This window comes from Diadema antillarum, unplaced genomic scaffold, assembly GCF_040938485.1.
Source record: "Diadema antillarum isolate AM-2024a unplaced genomic scaffold, OU_Dant_1.0 seq00000803_RagTag, whole genome shotgun sequence".
NCBI lineage: Eukaryota > Metazoa > Echinodermata > Echinoidea > Diadematoida > Diadematidae > Diadema > Diadema antillarum.
The window spans coordinates 377,622-395,453 of NW_027271685.1; the positions used below are offsets into that span (position 1 = coordinate 377,622).

A 17,832-nucleotide genomic window follows, 5' to 3' on the forward strand; every position below is an offset into this window, starting at 1 on the left:
AAATTTGTGGTCAGAGATTGTGCAAGAAAATAAAGATGTAGAAGAAAACTTGTTGTTTCTTTGATTGCTAATGATTGTTGGACCATTTTTGCTGCTGTGTTTTTTTTAAATATCTTTTAATGTGTGCAAAAATAAGTGTTTCATAAATCATGATAAATACTATACCCTGCAGCCAGGGAAGCCCTCCAAACCTATCTGACCTGAAAACAGTGTCCAAGAAATCTGTCACACCCATGTTGTGCTTTTTTTCTTTCTTTCTTTCTTTTTTAATAGCCTCATAGTGCCAGCAACATGCAAAAAGCTGAAGTCACTGGCTGATCTACTTCTGGTCAAGCCAATGACCAGCGAATGCATTAGGGACAAACACACAGTGTCTGGCACACATTGTCTTCTCTATACGTCTCTTCCCTACAGGCTTACGTCAAGGACCTTGATCTACTTTGAGCCTCCAGCACAGCATTAGAGCCATGCTCCCCCAGATTACATTAACTCATGTTCCTCGAAAAACATCTATGTCATGGGGGGGGGGGGGGGGGGGGAGGGGGCAGAGGGGCTTATCTTACTATGCATCTGATTGGTCAAGAGTGAGCATGGGTCAGCTCATTAGAATAATGAATGTCTTGGTTGGTTTAGCCCCTCAGTCTCTGTGGTAAGCATCAGGTTTGATACACACACGTGAGAACCTGGTTTGCATGTAATCATGTTGGCTAGGTTGTAGAATTGGGGGGGGGGGTGTTGTGTTGTTGATGATATTTTCTACTTTTTATGACTCCCCTCCGTGTTTCCACACAGTCGCCCCTTTGTCTTGTGGCTTAGAATGCTCTGGCTGTTATAAAAAAAAAGTGCATTGATTGGACGAGGGACGGGCTGGGAAATGATGCACGGGAGGTATGGTCACTTGTTTACATGGCGGAGGAGCTGATACTGTCAGTTGACTTCTCTTAGACGGATGGCAGGAACAATTCTGAACTTTTAGCTTCCTACTTCGTGTTGCCATCTTTCTCACGTTTGATTGTTTTGTGTAACTTTATCTTTGAGGGAGAGAAAGAGAGATAGTGGAGCTGTTCCCAAGGAGAACATGAGTAGCTTGACCAATGGTCTGGCTTGTCCAATGTCCAGCGCTGTGGAGTGAATGATACAGGACTAGTGCACTATAACTCCATGCTTGTGCTGACCATCTGGTGCAGGTTACCTTGTACATGGCCTACAGAAGGACTGCTTAGCGAGGGAAAGCAGGAATATCACTACACCACTGTGATTCTTTTCTTGGATGCATCATCGTCATTTCAGGGAAAATGAAGAGGTAAAGTTTACTGTTAACTGAGATTTCATGGAGGACACAGCTAGCAAAGATCATGGTAGGATAGGCAGATAGGTAAACTACAGTGACTGAATTCATAGTCTTGAGGCTTTTGTAGAAGGCCATTGTAGCCTATGAATAGCATTTGTAACAGAGACACACACACACACAAACACACAAATGTTAAGCAATATTTGTTAACTTGTCATATAAAATCTCAGAAGTTTACTTACTTTATGTGTCACCCATACATATTTCTAAACAATATGCTGTCTGAGAGGGGTCTCCATTAATACCTTGCCAAGATTGAATAATATTGATACATGACTATTTTTGTTTTGTTTGTTATACCTTTACCTGTATTACCGGATCTACTAGAAAAATGCAGTTGCTGTTCTGTAGTCAAGTTTTATCATAGGCCTACATGGTGTATGTCATCTTTACATTCTGATCAAATTATGATAGCATTCATGTGTAGCATCAGTCACATGTAATGAAAAGTGATGACACAGTTTTCAAATGTGCATGCATTCCAAAAAGTGCATGTGAAGAAGTTGTGAGCTTCATCACTTGTTAATTGTCCTGATAACTATAGAAAATTAAAGATTCCTGTCTAAAATCAATGTGCATAGAAGTTAGATTGTGTGTCCATTGATTTCATGTGAGAATCAGATAGAGATGTATGATAATCATTAAGATTATTTTATGATTATTTTATTTAGTTGGCTCTTTCCAGACCCGGGCTGCCCAACCTGGTGCACCCTTACCACTCCAGTGTATGTTCTGATTTCGAAAAATGTAATATGATATTTGTGATTGAAAGCCGAATAAATAATAATAATAATAATAATAATGAGACAAAATCTTATCTTTCAGAGAGTATGGTTCTTGACACATTGTGCACTGCCCCCTCCCCACCCCACCTCCCTCCCCCACCTGGAGTGAAACGTCCACATGATAAACTGAAATTTAAGAAGGTGTTGAAAATGTTGATTTTCTTTTTTTAATGACTATACACAAAGCAGAGTTTGGTTACTGTAAAAGCTGAAGTGTCCGTCCGTGTGCTGCAAAGTGTGTTTTTCTGATCTTCCCTGAATGCTTTGCACTAAGAAAGATGGAAGAAGAGACAGGAAGAAGCTTTTGCTCAGCTCAGATGCAGTCCACCATGTCAATATCTTTGTAAGATGAGTGGCAGTTAGTCCTGAAATTGGACATACCCATTTCTCGTAGGTCCATCTTATGGGACCGACGCTCATCCGTGAAAGAGATCTTCTGGGTGGATATCGCAAATTACTTGAAGCTGGAAAGTGCATGCTTTCTCGCGCACTTTGGCAGTTACCTTTCACAAGGTGGGCCTTACCAGTCTGCCCACTCTGGAGACTAGTAACCTGCTGATAAAAGGTGGAAGAGAAATCCTACCACTTGGACTCCATTACAACAGATGAGTGCCACCCATAAAAATTTGGAAGAGTGGAAGTCTCTCTGTTTTTTGCTATATTTTTTTGTGTGTGTAATGTGAGACATTGGAGCATTTGATGGCCTGTTTTCCACTCTGATCAGGATCTTTGGCAATGGCACCCCCTCAAAGAAAAAGAAAAAAAACGCGTGGTCAAATCAAGATCAAACCCCCCACCCCAACAGCTAGAGAGAGATGAAAATTTCTTACTCATCTTGTTTTGGTTGCCTTTAACACCTTCCACTTTGCTCCATGACCAAAGACGTCTGATATCAAGGTGAAGATGTTGCCATATATACACGCATGAATTTGAACTGTTGCTCAGACATAACATTTGGCAAGCGAGTTTATAATTATAGCGCGTCAAAGCAGACGTGAATTCACTGCACTCTTTTTAAAAATCTTTACTGTTAATCAAAAAAGGAGTGCCATCAGGGGGGCATTTCATGAAGCATTTTGTCTGACAAAGTTGTTGGACAAATTTGCTCTCAGCCAATCAGATGCAAGGATTTCAGTAGCTTGTAACAGTTTGTCAGAAAAATATGCGACCAGAACGCTTCATGAAATGCCCCCAAGATGCTGACTGTCGTTGTGTAATTTCTGAGCTTTCAAATCAGTAATCTAAGAATGCCCTTCACACTTCAGTTAGTATTTTGAAATAGGACAAGAATGTCTGTTGTGTATATTTTGTTTACGTAGATGGTATTTATGTCATGCTGATCTGGCTAAGCCAGTGGAGATAAAATGAGAAGGAGGGATTGTGGGTTGAAAGGACTTTACTAAAACCTTTGCAACTTGTCCTTGAAACTTAGCTCTCACTACACAGAAGACGTGTTTTTCTTCTCTCCATTCTAGTCGAGTTAAATGTGTGTTATCACTTCCGAGAAGAGTTTTGCAGTTAACATTTATGATGCGACCTTGCTGTGAATAGTGTCCCGCTAACTCCTGTGCTATATTCGATCTCTTCTTATCTGTGTTAAAGCCACACTTGGGAGATAAAGGGCTAGCTAGTCCATTACAGGCAGTGCCATCATCAGCTCGTATTGCAAGGTTTACTGAAAAATCGGCAGTTAAAATAAAAGTTGTTAAGACATGTTTGCAACTTTGCAGAGCTTTAGTGAGAATTGACATTAGATAACACTTTCACTTAATACCATGTAACTTACCTAACTATCAGCATTTGTAATGAATTTTATAATCAACAATTTTTAAACATTGTGCAGCTTTCCTGAAGTTCAGAAGCTGTGTTCAAGTTATGAGAATGAAGGGTAGTTTTGTGTTTCTTTTTTTGGAGAGATTGTACTCTCAGTGATTTTTTGTTTCTTTTTTGCTCATTACTCTCTGTGAATAAGATTGAATGCTCAATTCTGCATCATCAAGAAAACTTGAGTGACAAAGAAGGAACTAGCCTGAGATTTTAACCAGCATCACATACTGCACTCTATATAAGACAGAAGAAGAAATGTGTGGATGCAAGTTTTGAATCTTCCGTGTCCTACCTGGGGATCTGCAGCTGGTTGTGCAAGATTGTAAATGAAATTTCAAATGGATGTTACTATTAGAAACAAATATGCTCAAAGCTTCATTGGTGTATTTCTTCTTGATCCTGCATGATATTATGTTTGTGGTTACCTCCACCTGTCATTGATCAATTCTGAAAGCCTGTATAATCTTGCATTTGCTGAAAGAAATTCATTTTTGCATCGAGATGCAATCTGTGGAGCAGGGAAAAACACACACATACACACACATGGAACAAAATAAGAAAGGAAAACATAATATTTGATATTGGTTGTATGCGCAACAAAGCACACACTCATCAAATTTTGTGACGATGGAAGTGCGGGTAAAAATTGTAGCAAAATGACAAATGAAATTGCCAGCAAATTGGCGATTGCATTTCCAAATCGATGCAGTCGTTATGGTGATGCCCGGTAACGGGGGAGTGATGAAGGCATCCAGTCTTCTTACGCCAGATGCTCTGATGCTCCTGTACGCAATATTGCAACCATTATGTCGCAGGACGGCCACAAACTCATTCGCACTTTACATAGAGTGTGTCACAGTGTCTCAGATTTCAGACTTTGCTGTGGATGTAAGAGGAGAAGGACATCAAAAACACACAGATTTTGGATTCTTGCGAGAAATTCTGTGACTTTGGTGTGTAAACGTGACAGACAGAAATAAAGGCAGTGTGTTTGGTTCCCTGAAAAATAGGCAAGATTGCTTCATGTCAGTGAAATTGTTGGCTTATAAAGGGTTGTTTTTCGAGCTGCTGGGTCTAGTTCACTTTGAAGTCTCCACAAACACTTGCTGGATGGTTTAGGGCAGGCGAAGAGTTGTGATTTCAGCCAATTAACCTGTTGAGGACGAGTCCCAAGTATACTCGGGCAGGTGGCTATGGAAAATGCGTGTTGTAGCAAAATCAGCCTGTCCTGAATGCGTTATCGTTCCAACTACATAAGGACTGAGTGTCCCCGAGTGGGACATCATATTCTAGCTTTGAAGATAAAAGGGTTAAGGCTTGATATTCAGAGGAACAAGTGCATTACTTGCTTGTATTCAGACATCTCTTGAACATCTGTTCTCACATCACATCTTGCTCTAAGACGATGTATGTACGAACATTACATTACTTGACATATTCAGCTTCAATAGAGGAGATTTAAGGTGCATTTACATTGGAATTACTGTGATATTAAATTCCATGGGAATTTGTCAGCACCATTCTCATCATTTGCGGAATACTGTGGGAATAGATATCGCAGTAATTCACTGAATTCGTACCATTTTCTTTCATGAAATACTGTGGTATTTGTGGTTAGCATTGCGCATGCACATATCTGCAATGGGACACGAACGACACGAAATGTGTCAGTTCTCGCGAGAAATACATCACTGTACAATTGGTGGTATTTCTCAGCACAATTCTCCCACAGATTTCGCATCCCTATGTTGTATGAGGTTTGAATTATCACACAAAATATCACAGTATTTCCCAATGTATTTCATGGTTTATTTGAGTTCACATTATGAAATACTATAGTATTTCATTGTCAATGTCTACACACCTATAGTTAGGGACTTTAAAACTTGTTTGTTTAGTTCTATTGCAATTCCCTTGCTGGAGCAAAACAGGCTCAAAAGTTGTGCAGGGGGTCTGCAGGTGTGTGTATGAAAGGTAAGAAAAAACAAAAGGTACACCTGTTTACTCATTTTTGCGGAGAGTAGTGTTGTTAGGGGATGTTTCTGGAGTCGGGGTTTATGGGCGCTTGTTTCCAGGATTTTCTTATGTGGAGTATTGCAGGATTGAGGGCTTAATTGAATCATGTCTGGCAGTTTTGATGGGGCAGAAAATCTAAGAGCAAAGCACAAGCACCTGTAGCCGTGCGTAATGGACCCAAGGTATATCCACCTGGCACAATTTGCGCAGGACCCGCTTTGTTTTTGCCCCCCTGATATGGCTGTTGTTGATGCCATGTGGCGTGCGCGAGTTCCCCGAGATTTTAGCCTGCTTAAGGGGTGGGAGAGCGGGGTAATTTTCTCCATCCTCCAGCGCTGAAAATGTTCCCGTAATTCATATGACCCTTTTATCCAATTTATCACCCGCAGTCCGCTGCCACCCCAGAGTAATTTACGCCATCACTTTTTGTCTCCCTGCCAATCACACTTCTCGCAGTCGCCATAGCGACCACTTGCAAATGGGGTAAAGCACTTTTTTTCGCGTCGTTATGGGGGCTGCACTGCCCTGTGTCCTGATGCTGCTATGAGGAATGGTATGAGATTGCGCCGGGGATTTTGTTGTGGCTGCTTGTTTAGCGATAGCACTATCTGATCACAAACAGTAGGTGGCTTCCTATTTCCAGCCGCTTTTGTTTTCATTTTGTAACTCCTGGACGTTTAACAATAGAAAGCGTTGCTCATTTCCCAATGTCAGATTATTGGTACATGCGCCTATGCACAACTTTCCACGGCAGGCGTGATGGTGGAAATGAATGTTGGCTGAGAAAATTAAGTGCAGTTGGGATTTGTTCATCTGTGTAAGATTGTTTTTCTTTTCATTCAGAGTGAGTGATGCTGCTACACACTTTTGAGGCAATCATATACTCTATTATCCAGAGGGGTAGGCAGGTCCTGAGGTACATTTTCCTGAGATTTTTTTTTTCTTTCTCTCAACGCTAAGTGTAACAAGATTTTTTTGCCTTAGCTGGTTGTTACGGCAATGCCTTTGAAGTTGTAGAGTGACGTCCTTCTCCTTTGTGTATGTGCACTAACTCTATGGGTACTCTAACCCTATTCATTTCCTTGTGGGGTTTTTATTTATCTATTTTCATTGAATCTTTTCAGGAGGCCCATTTCGAAATGGATTCAAAAACCAAATTTTTAATCCTGTCACGCTATGCAGCCGATTCTGTAGAATTTCGGGTATTGTAAGGACGTTGAAGGTATTGATGCAGTATGTATAGTTGGCCTGCGCAGAGATAAAGGGAACTTCTGGGGGCAAGCCCGAAAGAATGAGTTCTGTAATTGGAAAGGTCGGCCATTGTGTCGGTGTAAGCGAGGTGTGACGGCGAGGCATTATTACGCTTCACCTGTGTGTGAGCCCTTCTTATCACACACGAGCAATAGAGAACGGGCTGATGTGTTGGAATGAGAGAGAAGGCAAAGTGTTTTCTTTGCGGCTGGAAATAAAAAAAAGAAGAAGAGAAAGATATATATATGAAAATAGTGGTGAAAGATGAATCTAATCCTATGCTGTGACAAGTTGTTTTCATTCCCCTGTTGCCCTTTGTGCGCACTTGGTGCAGACGCTCATAACTCTTTCGGCCGTCATTGTGTCGCGCAGAGAATGCGGCAATGCGGCAAGAGGTTCGACCAGACGACTTAATGGGCCGTTTCATTCCAAAATTGATTTCCACTCCATAATTATTTGCCTTATAAACAGATTCGCACTCATTATCTTCATGGTTACCCTGTTTTGTCGGTGTCTTGATTTTTTTGTATGCTTTTGAGTGGCCATTTGAATTTTATAGAATGATTTGATGCTAAAAATGGTGATCATGATTAAAGTTCGAATGTGGATGCCCTAAATGTTTGTTTTGAAAGCATGGATGTTAAAAGTGCAGATCCTAGATTCCCCTTTTTCTACATCATAAGGCTTTTGAAACCAGATTTTAAAAAGAATCATTACCTCATGCTTGACATGCATATGGTGGATGTCACTAAAAGTTCAGCCTCTTATAATGGTGAAGAAAAAAAATATTAATATATAATATATGAGTACAAATGTATTGAAAGTTGTATTATGCTTTAAGTGGGGTTTTTTTTGCAATTTTGTGTGATTTTTGTGTACATCTTGTCTCTTGTTTGTTGAAATGGAAAGAGATGAGTTTTTCAATAGCATCGAGGAAGTAGTATCTTTTAAAAATAGATTTGGTTGCCTCTATACTAAGCAATTACTGTCTACTCTAGTCAGTAAACATCATTATGTGTGTTGTAAACAATCAGACATTTTCTCTTGAAATAGATTTGTCTCTGCTCTGACTGTAAGTAAAATGTTGGGCTATATGTTCATGAAAAATGTGTACGTAATATATTCTCCAAAAATCTAAATATATAAACATACAAGTCTATATTTATAAGTTTTGTATCACATTGAAGTCTATATTTATAAGTTTTGTATCACATTGACTATGGTAATTATTGTATTTGAAAGAATAAATGTGATGCTGGAGTAAAGATTTGAATTTGAAGTGAATTGATTTGATTCACCCCCGTGCAGGGCGGAGCGCTCTCGTCACGCGGCCAAGATGCGCCGGGACAAGGAGACGGAGGAGATATCAGCCCTGTCCAAACTCCTACCCTACCCAGAGGAGGTGACCAGGCGACTTGACAAGGGCTCCATCATCCGTCTCACCACTAGTTACCTCCGGATGAAGAAGTTCTCCCAGAGAGGTGAGCGATGTGGGTCAGCACTTTTAAATGGGAATTCCCAGACCAATTTAAAGGGGAATTCCCGGACCAGTTTGAAGTTGAATTCCCAGACCAATTTAAAGAAATACCCCAATTCCTCAGAAATTTTTTCTCATCCGTCACTCTTTGGAAGCAAAATTTGTTGCTTCTTGACACCAACCAAAATGTATCGGATCACAGTCTGACGAATCCGACAAATCATACATCTATTATCAGGTCAGTGTCAGACATGTCGTGTGTGATCGTCATCGGATGGTCTTGCATCATCGGATTATGCCTGCTAATGGCAAGTTAAAGTAGTGATCCAGAATGTGTTAATTTTTCCATCAGAGCAGCAAAGACAAATGTGAGTCATCTGTGAAGGGGTGTGAGTCAGATTCCATTCACATGAAATACATTTTTTAGCTGTTCGATTGCTAAAATATGGGTCCTTGAGTACCGTATCTACCATTGTATTAATCACACATCGTTTTTTTTTTCTTAGTCATAGAAGAAACTTTAAAATTGGAGGGGGGATAGGGGCTAATACACACATTTTAGTAACAGCAGAAGTTGTGCCTATGAAATGCTACATTTCTGACCAAAGGAATTGGGGATGTGGTCAATATATGGATGCAGTTTAGTTCACAGATTTTTTTTCTTATGTGTGTGTGTGTGTGTGTGTGTGTGTGTGTGTGTGTGTGTGTGTGTGTGTGTGTGTGTGTGTGTGTGTGTGTGTGTGTGTGTGTGTGTGTGTGTGTGTGTGTGTGTGGGTGGGTGGGTGGGTGTGTATTGATACCCCATTTCTCTCAAACTTGACAAAAATGTGCATCTGAATGACACTGAGGTTTTGTGATTATGAAGTACCAAATGAGTCAAGTTTTTCTACAATATCATCTCTCATTTTCTGATTTTTTTTTGTTCTTAGCTCCTTCATCTCCCCTCCCCTCCCCTCCCCTTCCTTTTCCCCCTTAAATTTGTGTAAGCATCTCGGCGCACATCACACAAGATGCTTGTGGAACTGTCCTCAGGGCAGGAAATCATCCCAAAGTAGGGATTCCTTGCTGTCCATTGTGGCTGGGCATGGTGAGCCCATTCTCGTCTGACAGGCCTCAGGGGTTCCCGTTGGGCGTTTGATTTTTGTACAGGTAGTACCGTACCTCTCTGCTACAACACAAGAGCATGTACATGCTGTGGATTACGGTGTAGCTAAGAAGTCACAGAGAGAAATTCTACCCATGCAGAAAATAATCCAGTGCAATGTTGTGATATTTCTCTACGTTCTTGTGTTGTTGCTATCATTTTTCTTCTTTCACTTGTTTGTGGGGCAACATGAGTGGATGGGGCTGATGTGGTAAGAGTAGAAATAAATTGCCACAGGTAAGCTGAAAATATTTAGTTTCTCCTGGGAAAAGATGCAAAAACTTCAGCCTTCTGAATCACTGTATTGTTCTAGCCTGTTCTAGCCTGTTCTAGAACTGTTCACTTAGGACCTATTGCTTATGTTTTGTATAAATATTTGATAACATTTTGTTTGTAAATAATGTCTGTTATGATTAGTAGGAAATTGTAAACCAAATCAAACTGAATCAGATCAAATCAAATCAAATCAGATCTGCAAATTGTGATTTAAATTTAATGTTAGGAGACACACAGTGAAGGTATGAAAAATGAGGATATTCTCTTGTTAGAGAAAACTTTATTAAGAAAATTTCCTTTTTCAGAGCTAATATACATGACAATTGTAAAAACAAAATGTGATATATTTTGCAAACTGTTATATTGATGTGATCATCAATTGAATTGTGAAAACACACAAAATTGCAAGATAGACCATATCTCAAGACTGCACACTGGCACTGGTCCTATAGTTCCTGACCAGTAATAATTATTGTAGGACCAGTAACTTTTTCAGGAAATAGACCGGTAAAAAGATGGTATAACTGGGTACCTACTGGTCCAACAGACAGGTTGGACCAGTAGAAAAAATGGGTTAGTGTGCCGCTCTGCATACATTTAGTAAAACTTTTAATGGGCATCATTAATGATAAAAGTGTAATGACAGAGAAAGAAGATAGTATGGGAGGGCTGACAAAATAGTTGCATACCTGTCCTTCAAATTGGCCATATTAATCAATCTTTGCTCTTCAATATTAAAGAAGAGATCTGAAGAATCTAGGTCACATTGGCTCTGTTGATCTAGTTTCATTTCACATTGGCTGTTTATGTATCGTGTGTATAAACATTTTTCCCCTACTGGTCAAGGGTAAAAACATTCTGCATTCTTTTTTAAATCTTATGAATGATGTCCATCTAAAGTTGCTGTTCTTTTCTGAATGACTGCTGATAGGATTTAATGAGAATAATGGGGATAAAAGATAAGATTTAGGTTATTTATTGCACATGTGGGAATGAAGCAACTTGTGCGGCTTAGTTCAGACTGAATGATCCAGTGTGTCCATCTTAGGGAATGGAACAAAAGAACAGAAAAAAAAAACGGAACACCCATCAGCAGATATGGGGCGACTGAATGATGGCTGCTTTCTGGGTTAATTACGGTATCAGTTTCTGTTCACACAAAAGATTTTTGTCTGAGAATAGTTGTTAGAAGAGGTGGTATCAAGGTCGGATTTTCCTAAGCAAAATGGTACTCCTGTAGCACCTAAGGTTGATACAATTTGGAGTTTTGTCCACCGCTGTTGTTGTTTATGATACAATACATTTGGAGAACCTGCATGCTTGAGAAAATACGATTTCTAAAGGATGAGGTTTCAGAAGATATCAACAAGATATATAGTAAGATATTTTTACAGAGCAACCAGGAAATCAAAATGATGAAGATCTGTCATATCCCTAAATACTGAAGGGCCTACATGTGAACTTCCACCACCCTCACCCTCCCCCTCTTTTCATCCGCCAGTTCCTCTCCTAACCCGCCCCTTGCCCTCCCTCCGTTCTCCCCCTTACAAAGTTGATGTAACCATGCATTCTTAGCAAAAGCCTAACATCTGTAGGATATTCTGAAGGACGTACAGTCTGATTTTGTGTTCATGTGTATGCAGGCTATTGACAAACTCTATTTATCCAGGTCCATCTCTCACACTCCACCCCCATCATTCCATCCATCTATTTAACTATCCATCCATCTTATCTTTCTTTCTAATTTAGTCTACTTTCATATGCTCCAACCAACCCCCCCCCCCCTTCAAGGAACACATTTCTCATTGTGAGGACGGTAAACACCATGTGTAGAATTGACATGCACGAAGTGACACTGGAGTTTAGCAATATGTCATTGAACTCGAAATTGATTTCTGGTGTTTGTTTCTGCGAGGCGAAAGTTGGGGAGATATCAAGGGGTATAGTGCTGCCAAGAAGGCAGCTAGGCATGTAATGAGGTTTCAAGGGATACCATTTAATACCACATATTGATATTGATTGGTATTTCATTGTGGAGTTCTGCATCCAACCATAAGGATGGAAGCGTACATTTGTTGTTGTTGTTGTTTTTCTTTTTATGTACTGCCTTCCAGACCAGCGTGTGCGATATACTGCATGTCTGGGGAAAAATTAGGTCAAACAGCACGCAGGCTTACGCCGTCGTCAAGGTGGAAAGATGAAGCTTGCGAGGTAGAATGTAACAAATTTCTCCGCTGGTTCATAATGAATTTATATGTGTCCAGGCAGATTCCACTGATCCAGTGCATTTCTGAGGAGGTTTTGTGAACTAGATCCACTAATGAAATGAAATGCTATGATATTTGATATAACGACATTCCCGCCCCACTGCCCCAATTTTTGCAGTCTGTTATAAAAGTGCAGGCCATTCTCTCTGTCGAACTTTGCATGATGTCTAGAAGTTCTTTGCATACATGTACTATTGCAAACTGCTTCAGGATTAAAAGATCAGACATAATGTGGAAGACATGCTGTCTTTTCAAGTAGGACAATTTGTAAGATTTGGTATTCAAGAGGGATCTTTTTTTGTTTGTTGTTGTTCTTGTTTGGGGGTTTTTGTTTGTTTTTTTGTCTTTGTTTTTTTGCGTTTGTACATCTGTACAGATTACTCAGAAAAGGAGGTTGCACTATTGCTCCGATAATATCATTTGATCTGTTAGGAATAAGTCGTGGCTTTTTGTATAAAGAGAATAGACTCCAGCCTTTGCAAATGTCAATTCTATTCTAGCTTATATAAATGGAATTACTGAGACAAGAAAATACTCATGTACTCATGCATTCATACGACTGACATGCACTAGCATTAATACAAATATGCATACAAGCACTTGAAAGCACTTTAAGGCTTTTTTTATGGGGGTGGGGGGAGTTTTGCAGTCTGAGTAGAAAGCTGAAATATTGTGATATTTGGTATGAAATGGGCCTAATGATCAAGGCCTACATTCGTGGGTAGCATATAAAGGTAGTCACATTTAGTTGCCCAGGGTACCTGTCTCTCTCTCTGTTCTTGTCAGTCTGTCTGTCTGTCTGTCTGTCTGTCTGTCTGTCTGTCTGTCTCTGTCTTGATTTTGTTTTTTCTTGTGATACCTTGCTTTGATAGGATCTGAGGTGCCCTGGGTTGGGGTGGTGGCAAATGGTAGCTCGGACAACTTTCAACCTCTCTTGCTTACAGATAACTTCAAAAGATTATGTGTTGTCCCTGTGTAATTGTGAGAGACCCACAATGACTTGATGATGACAAAATGATTGACAAATGATTGATATTGTCATGGAACTTAAAGTTACTGCAGGTTTGTCAGAAGTATTCTTCATGTCTTATAAAAGTGTGTGCAGTAAAATGTCCACTGTTTTTGTGATGTTTGTCACTGAGTAAGTCCTACATATTGTACATCTAGATCTATGCAGCTAATTCTTAAAATCCAGGTCTATATCAGCCAGTAAAAATCTATTAGAATTAGTTAAAAATCTGGCTTTTGTCTTTAGATTGAAACAGCTACCTAACTAGTGAACATCAGTATGGATAATCAATTACATAAAGCAGCTGAAGAATCAATGTTTTTCCATTTTCATTTTTTTATAGGTGTATCATGACTGTTTTTAAAAGTTGAGAGTGTCATTTTTACCTGTTTGATATAAAATAGTTTTAGCAGTATTTTATATAATATATCTTATATCTGTCCATAAAAGGGAATTTAGGTCACTCTCTGGTTTTTGGTACACAGGTAATGTACTTTAGAATTTATTCTCTCTCATTTAGTTTACTAATTTGTGTAGAGGGATATAAAGAAAAACAAACAAACAAACAAACAAGGAGATGGGATATAGTGTGGATTGGTATCGTTGAGTCTAGGTAAGGTAGACTACAGCCTGTCTGGCCCATTGTGTACCCTTTCTGCAATATAATCCACTTGGAGATTCCCTCAAGCACTGGCTGACGTGTGTCGGAATGGCTGAGGAGAGATAACTCTGCCCCCTTACAGGAGACATGAATCAAAGATAGAAGGAGAAGGATAGAGGAGGGGGAGAAGAGAGGAAATGACACTTTATAAAACCAGGAATGTGGAAGAAAGAGAGGGATAGAAGTGGAGGCGGAGAGGGGGAGAGAGAGAGATCGAAAAAAAAAAGTGCATTGACAAGTCTGAGGTTGTCCTAATGGCATTTTAATGTGAAATATGGCGTCACGGTTTTTGCAAGTACAGGGAGTGGAGAGTGCACGTTGTCAGCGTGCGTTTTTTTGGAAGGGTGTCGGCCGTGCCAATCTCGCGAGGTGATGCCGCGGAATCTCCTCCGTCTGCACGTGAGACGGGGAATGCATATTTTCCGGGAGGAGGTGGAAGATGAGGAGGAGGAGGGTGGGGGGGGGGGGGAAGTCCCAAACATGGTGATTGTTTGTGATATTTGTTTGTCATCTGTGGAATACTCCGATTGCGCTTCGATCTGCTCTGCACACAGCAGACGCTGCAGAAAAGAAGACCAAGAATAAAAAGAGACAAAAAAGGCGATGCAAAGTCATGTCTCCTACATCAATACCCATGATGCAACAGATCGGTCAAGCCAAATTTCGCTGCACTTTTGCACTGGGGTTGAATCAGGTTCTGAAAGCACACTTGAGCTGCAGAAGATTTGATCAAACTAATGGAAGTCCAATGATCCCAGCCAACAAAGACAATCAGAAGAGGACTACAACCATGTGACATTTTTTTTTTTCCTCAGAGTATTGAGATGAATTCATCAAATCACTTTTCCATCAAAGTGACAAAACATTCGTTGACTGCTAACTGGAATCATGTAAATGAATATCATATAAAAATGATGGGAGTTCCCCTTTTTCAGAATTAAGTGACTGCATGTATTGTTTCTTTGAAAGATGTAAAATTTATGTGCTCTCATTAGATTGCAGACTTTTAATGAATTGTTTCTTTGAAAAATGTAAAATATGTTTGATGTCATTAGATTGTAGACTTTTAATTTTCTTTTGATTTACTTATTTTGCTAGAATTATGTCATGGATAAAGCCTGTGATTAAGATTAAGGGACCCCATAAATGACAGAGAAAACACATATTTACCATCTAATGTTTAGATGGGTAGGGCAGATGGACATGTGACCTGACAGAAATTGTGTGATTATATCATAATGAGATTGGATGCTCCTCCAATTTTGCTGATTGGTATTTGACTAACGCACTTCGACATGTTGCATTTGTTGAGGATGTATGAGGAATCGTGGGTAAGTTCCTGACTCACCACCTGATCCTTGAAGTGAATACTGGGTGTCTTCCGGAGCAGGGGGACAAACTTGGATAACAAGAGCTCGCGATGTTTGGAGGAACAGGTTGTAGTAAACAATTGTGTTGGCAGGAATGAAGTCTTTTAAAGTACCATGCCAATGCAGTTGCTGTCGACATATACCGTGACTTGGTAAGTTTCGTCTCGCATTGTAAAATTCGGAGGAGGGAAGCATCTTGTGTACTTGATACAGATATTTGTCGTTCGGAGGCCTGAACTGTTGTGACATGCAGCACGTTCCACCTGTCGGTCAATTGTTCGTCCTGTCAGGATCGTCAAGGCGTGAGAATCGCGCCTAGTTTACTGCGCTGCGACAACGGCTAATTTGGCAAATTAGCTGTGACAGAACATCCCAGCCATCACTGTTTTCATTTTGTTTCGAAGAGCGTTGATAGAGTGACACGGACGAGTCAAGGATAAACACTCCCGCCTGCTTGTAGACCTGCTGCGACGGTGTCGTCGTCGGAATGAAAAGGATGCGCGGCCATGGATCGTAAAAGCAACCTTGAATCACCCACGAGTCATGTTGCACACGTTCTAGAACATGAGCTACTCCTGACACATTCTAGTATTTCTTCACTTTGAGGTGGGATGTGCTAGTAAAGGATTTTGTTGTTCAACTGCAGTGCAGCCAGCCTTGGCTTCCTGGTAATAAATGCCCGATTGGTTAAAGCAAACGAAACCGTACATTCTCTGCAAAGCATAACGACCCAATCATGTAAGTGTAATAACATGCAATAATGTTTTACATGAGTTCGTGCATTAATGATTGTAAAGGGGTATGAATGACATAGAGAGAATGACAGAGAGAGAGAAAAAAAAAAACAAGGAAGGAAGAGGGGTAAGTACATCATGCACCTAGGATAGTCAAGTTCAAAGAACAGTTTGCTTTTTTGCTTTCAAACTATAGTTCCTTTTCATTAGAATTGGTTACATCACATATTCCAAAACTGTGTAAAGGTTGTTGGGTGTTTTTTTCCCCCCATGTTTGGTGCTGCAAGATTATATTTTGCATTGGAAAATCCATCTGTGTTATCTTGTTTCACAAAAGAGATCTATTTTGACCCCTACTTAATAGGTATAAGGTGTTTTTTTAATAGGCATAAGATGGTGTTTATGCGATTAAGTCATGACATTATGAAAGATGCTATGAACAAATGAGACTTGGCAAGTGTAAGGCATGAAGTAAAGGCCAGGAGGTAACTTGTGCATGTACCTTCTCATGTTAACATTCCAAGACGATTGTGAGATGTTCTCGCAAGTTTGTCAGCATGGACTAATGCCATTGGACAGTAAATGATTGCGGGAGGGAAGTGGAGAGGGGGGAGTGGGTTGCGGGTTGTGGGTTGAGGAAGGAGGAGAGGGTTGAAGGGTAGCAACTCCCATAAATTTGAGCAAATTCACACTAAGGAAAATTCAATTAACCCGCAACTCTGGAAGGTGCTGCCTGCTCTTCTCCCTTCATCACGTCTTCTTCTGTATCATCGTCGTGGCGATGAGGGGGTGGGGGATGCTTTTCGGCACGGATCTCCATCTGTAATCAGCCTCTCTGGGATGACTACGGTGGGGAAGTAGAGGATTAGCACGGCGTTTGAAGTCGTGAGCAGAGAGAAATAAATAGAGAGAAGACGGGGAGGGGGGGGGAGGGGAGAGAGAGAGCACCAGTCTTATTTTCGGAACTAGATGCAAGTTTTATTTGGGAACAGTGCAGATGAGAACTGGATTGTGGTAAATAGTTGGGGGGTGATTACACGCTGAGTGATGTCATCGGGGTCGAGCGCACCGAGGTTGGCTGGCTGTTTAGCAGTCAGACAAGTTACAAACGAGTGTGCAAAAAAAAAAAAAGGTGAGAGGGAGAGATTGGGGGGAAAATGCATGAATTGATTTGAGATGTTGTTTTTGCTGCGTGTGTTTACCATGAAACTCATATAAATTAACTTGACAGTGGGAATAAGGAACAATCTGTTGAAATCACAAATCTTCACTTGCCTACGTCACACAGGGCAGTGGGTGTACCTCCAGGCATAAACTGGATATATTCATATTGTGGATACCCAGGTTCTTTGATGTTCCCAGCAAAACAACTTGATACAGTGACTTCCAGGGGCCTATGAGCATAATTCCGTAACAGCAGCAAAACATTTTTTAAATGTATCTCGTTGGTTGCAGCTGGGTAAAGTGAGTTTTTATACCCCCGCCAAACGAAGTTTGAAGGGGGTATATAGGAATCAGCGGACGGTCGGGCGGTCGGGCGGTCGGGCGGTCGGGCGGTCGGGCGGTCGGGCGGTCGGGCGGTCGGGCGGTCGGGCGGTCGGGCGGTCGGGCGGTCGGGCTGTCGGTCCGTTGCAAATCTTGCGTCGCGAACTACTTCCTCAGTT

At 40.7% G+C, this 17,832-nt stretch overlaps 1 protein-coding gene across 1 annotated transcript in view; it reads left to right on the forward strand.

Moving 5' to 3' along the window:
- Positions 1-17,832, forward strand: part of LOC139739541 (uncharacterized) — a 187,551-nt gene that overhangs the window by 128,432 nt on the left and 41,287 nt on the right. Inside the window, exon 3 of the mRNA XM_071650139.1 lies at positions 8,539-8,711. Within this exon, the coding sequence (XP_071506240.1) occupies positions 8,539-8,711 (173 nt within the window). The remainder of the gene's footprint in view (positions 1-8,538; positions 8,712-17,832) is intronic.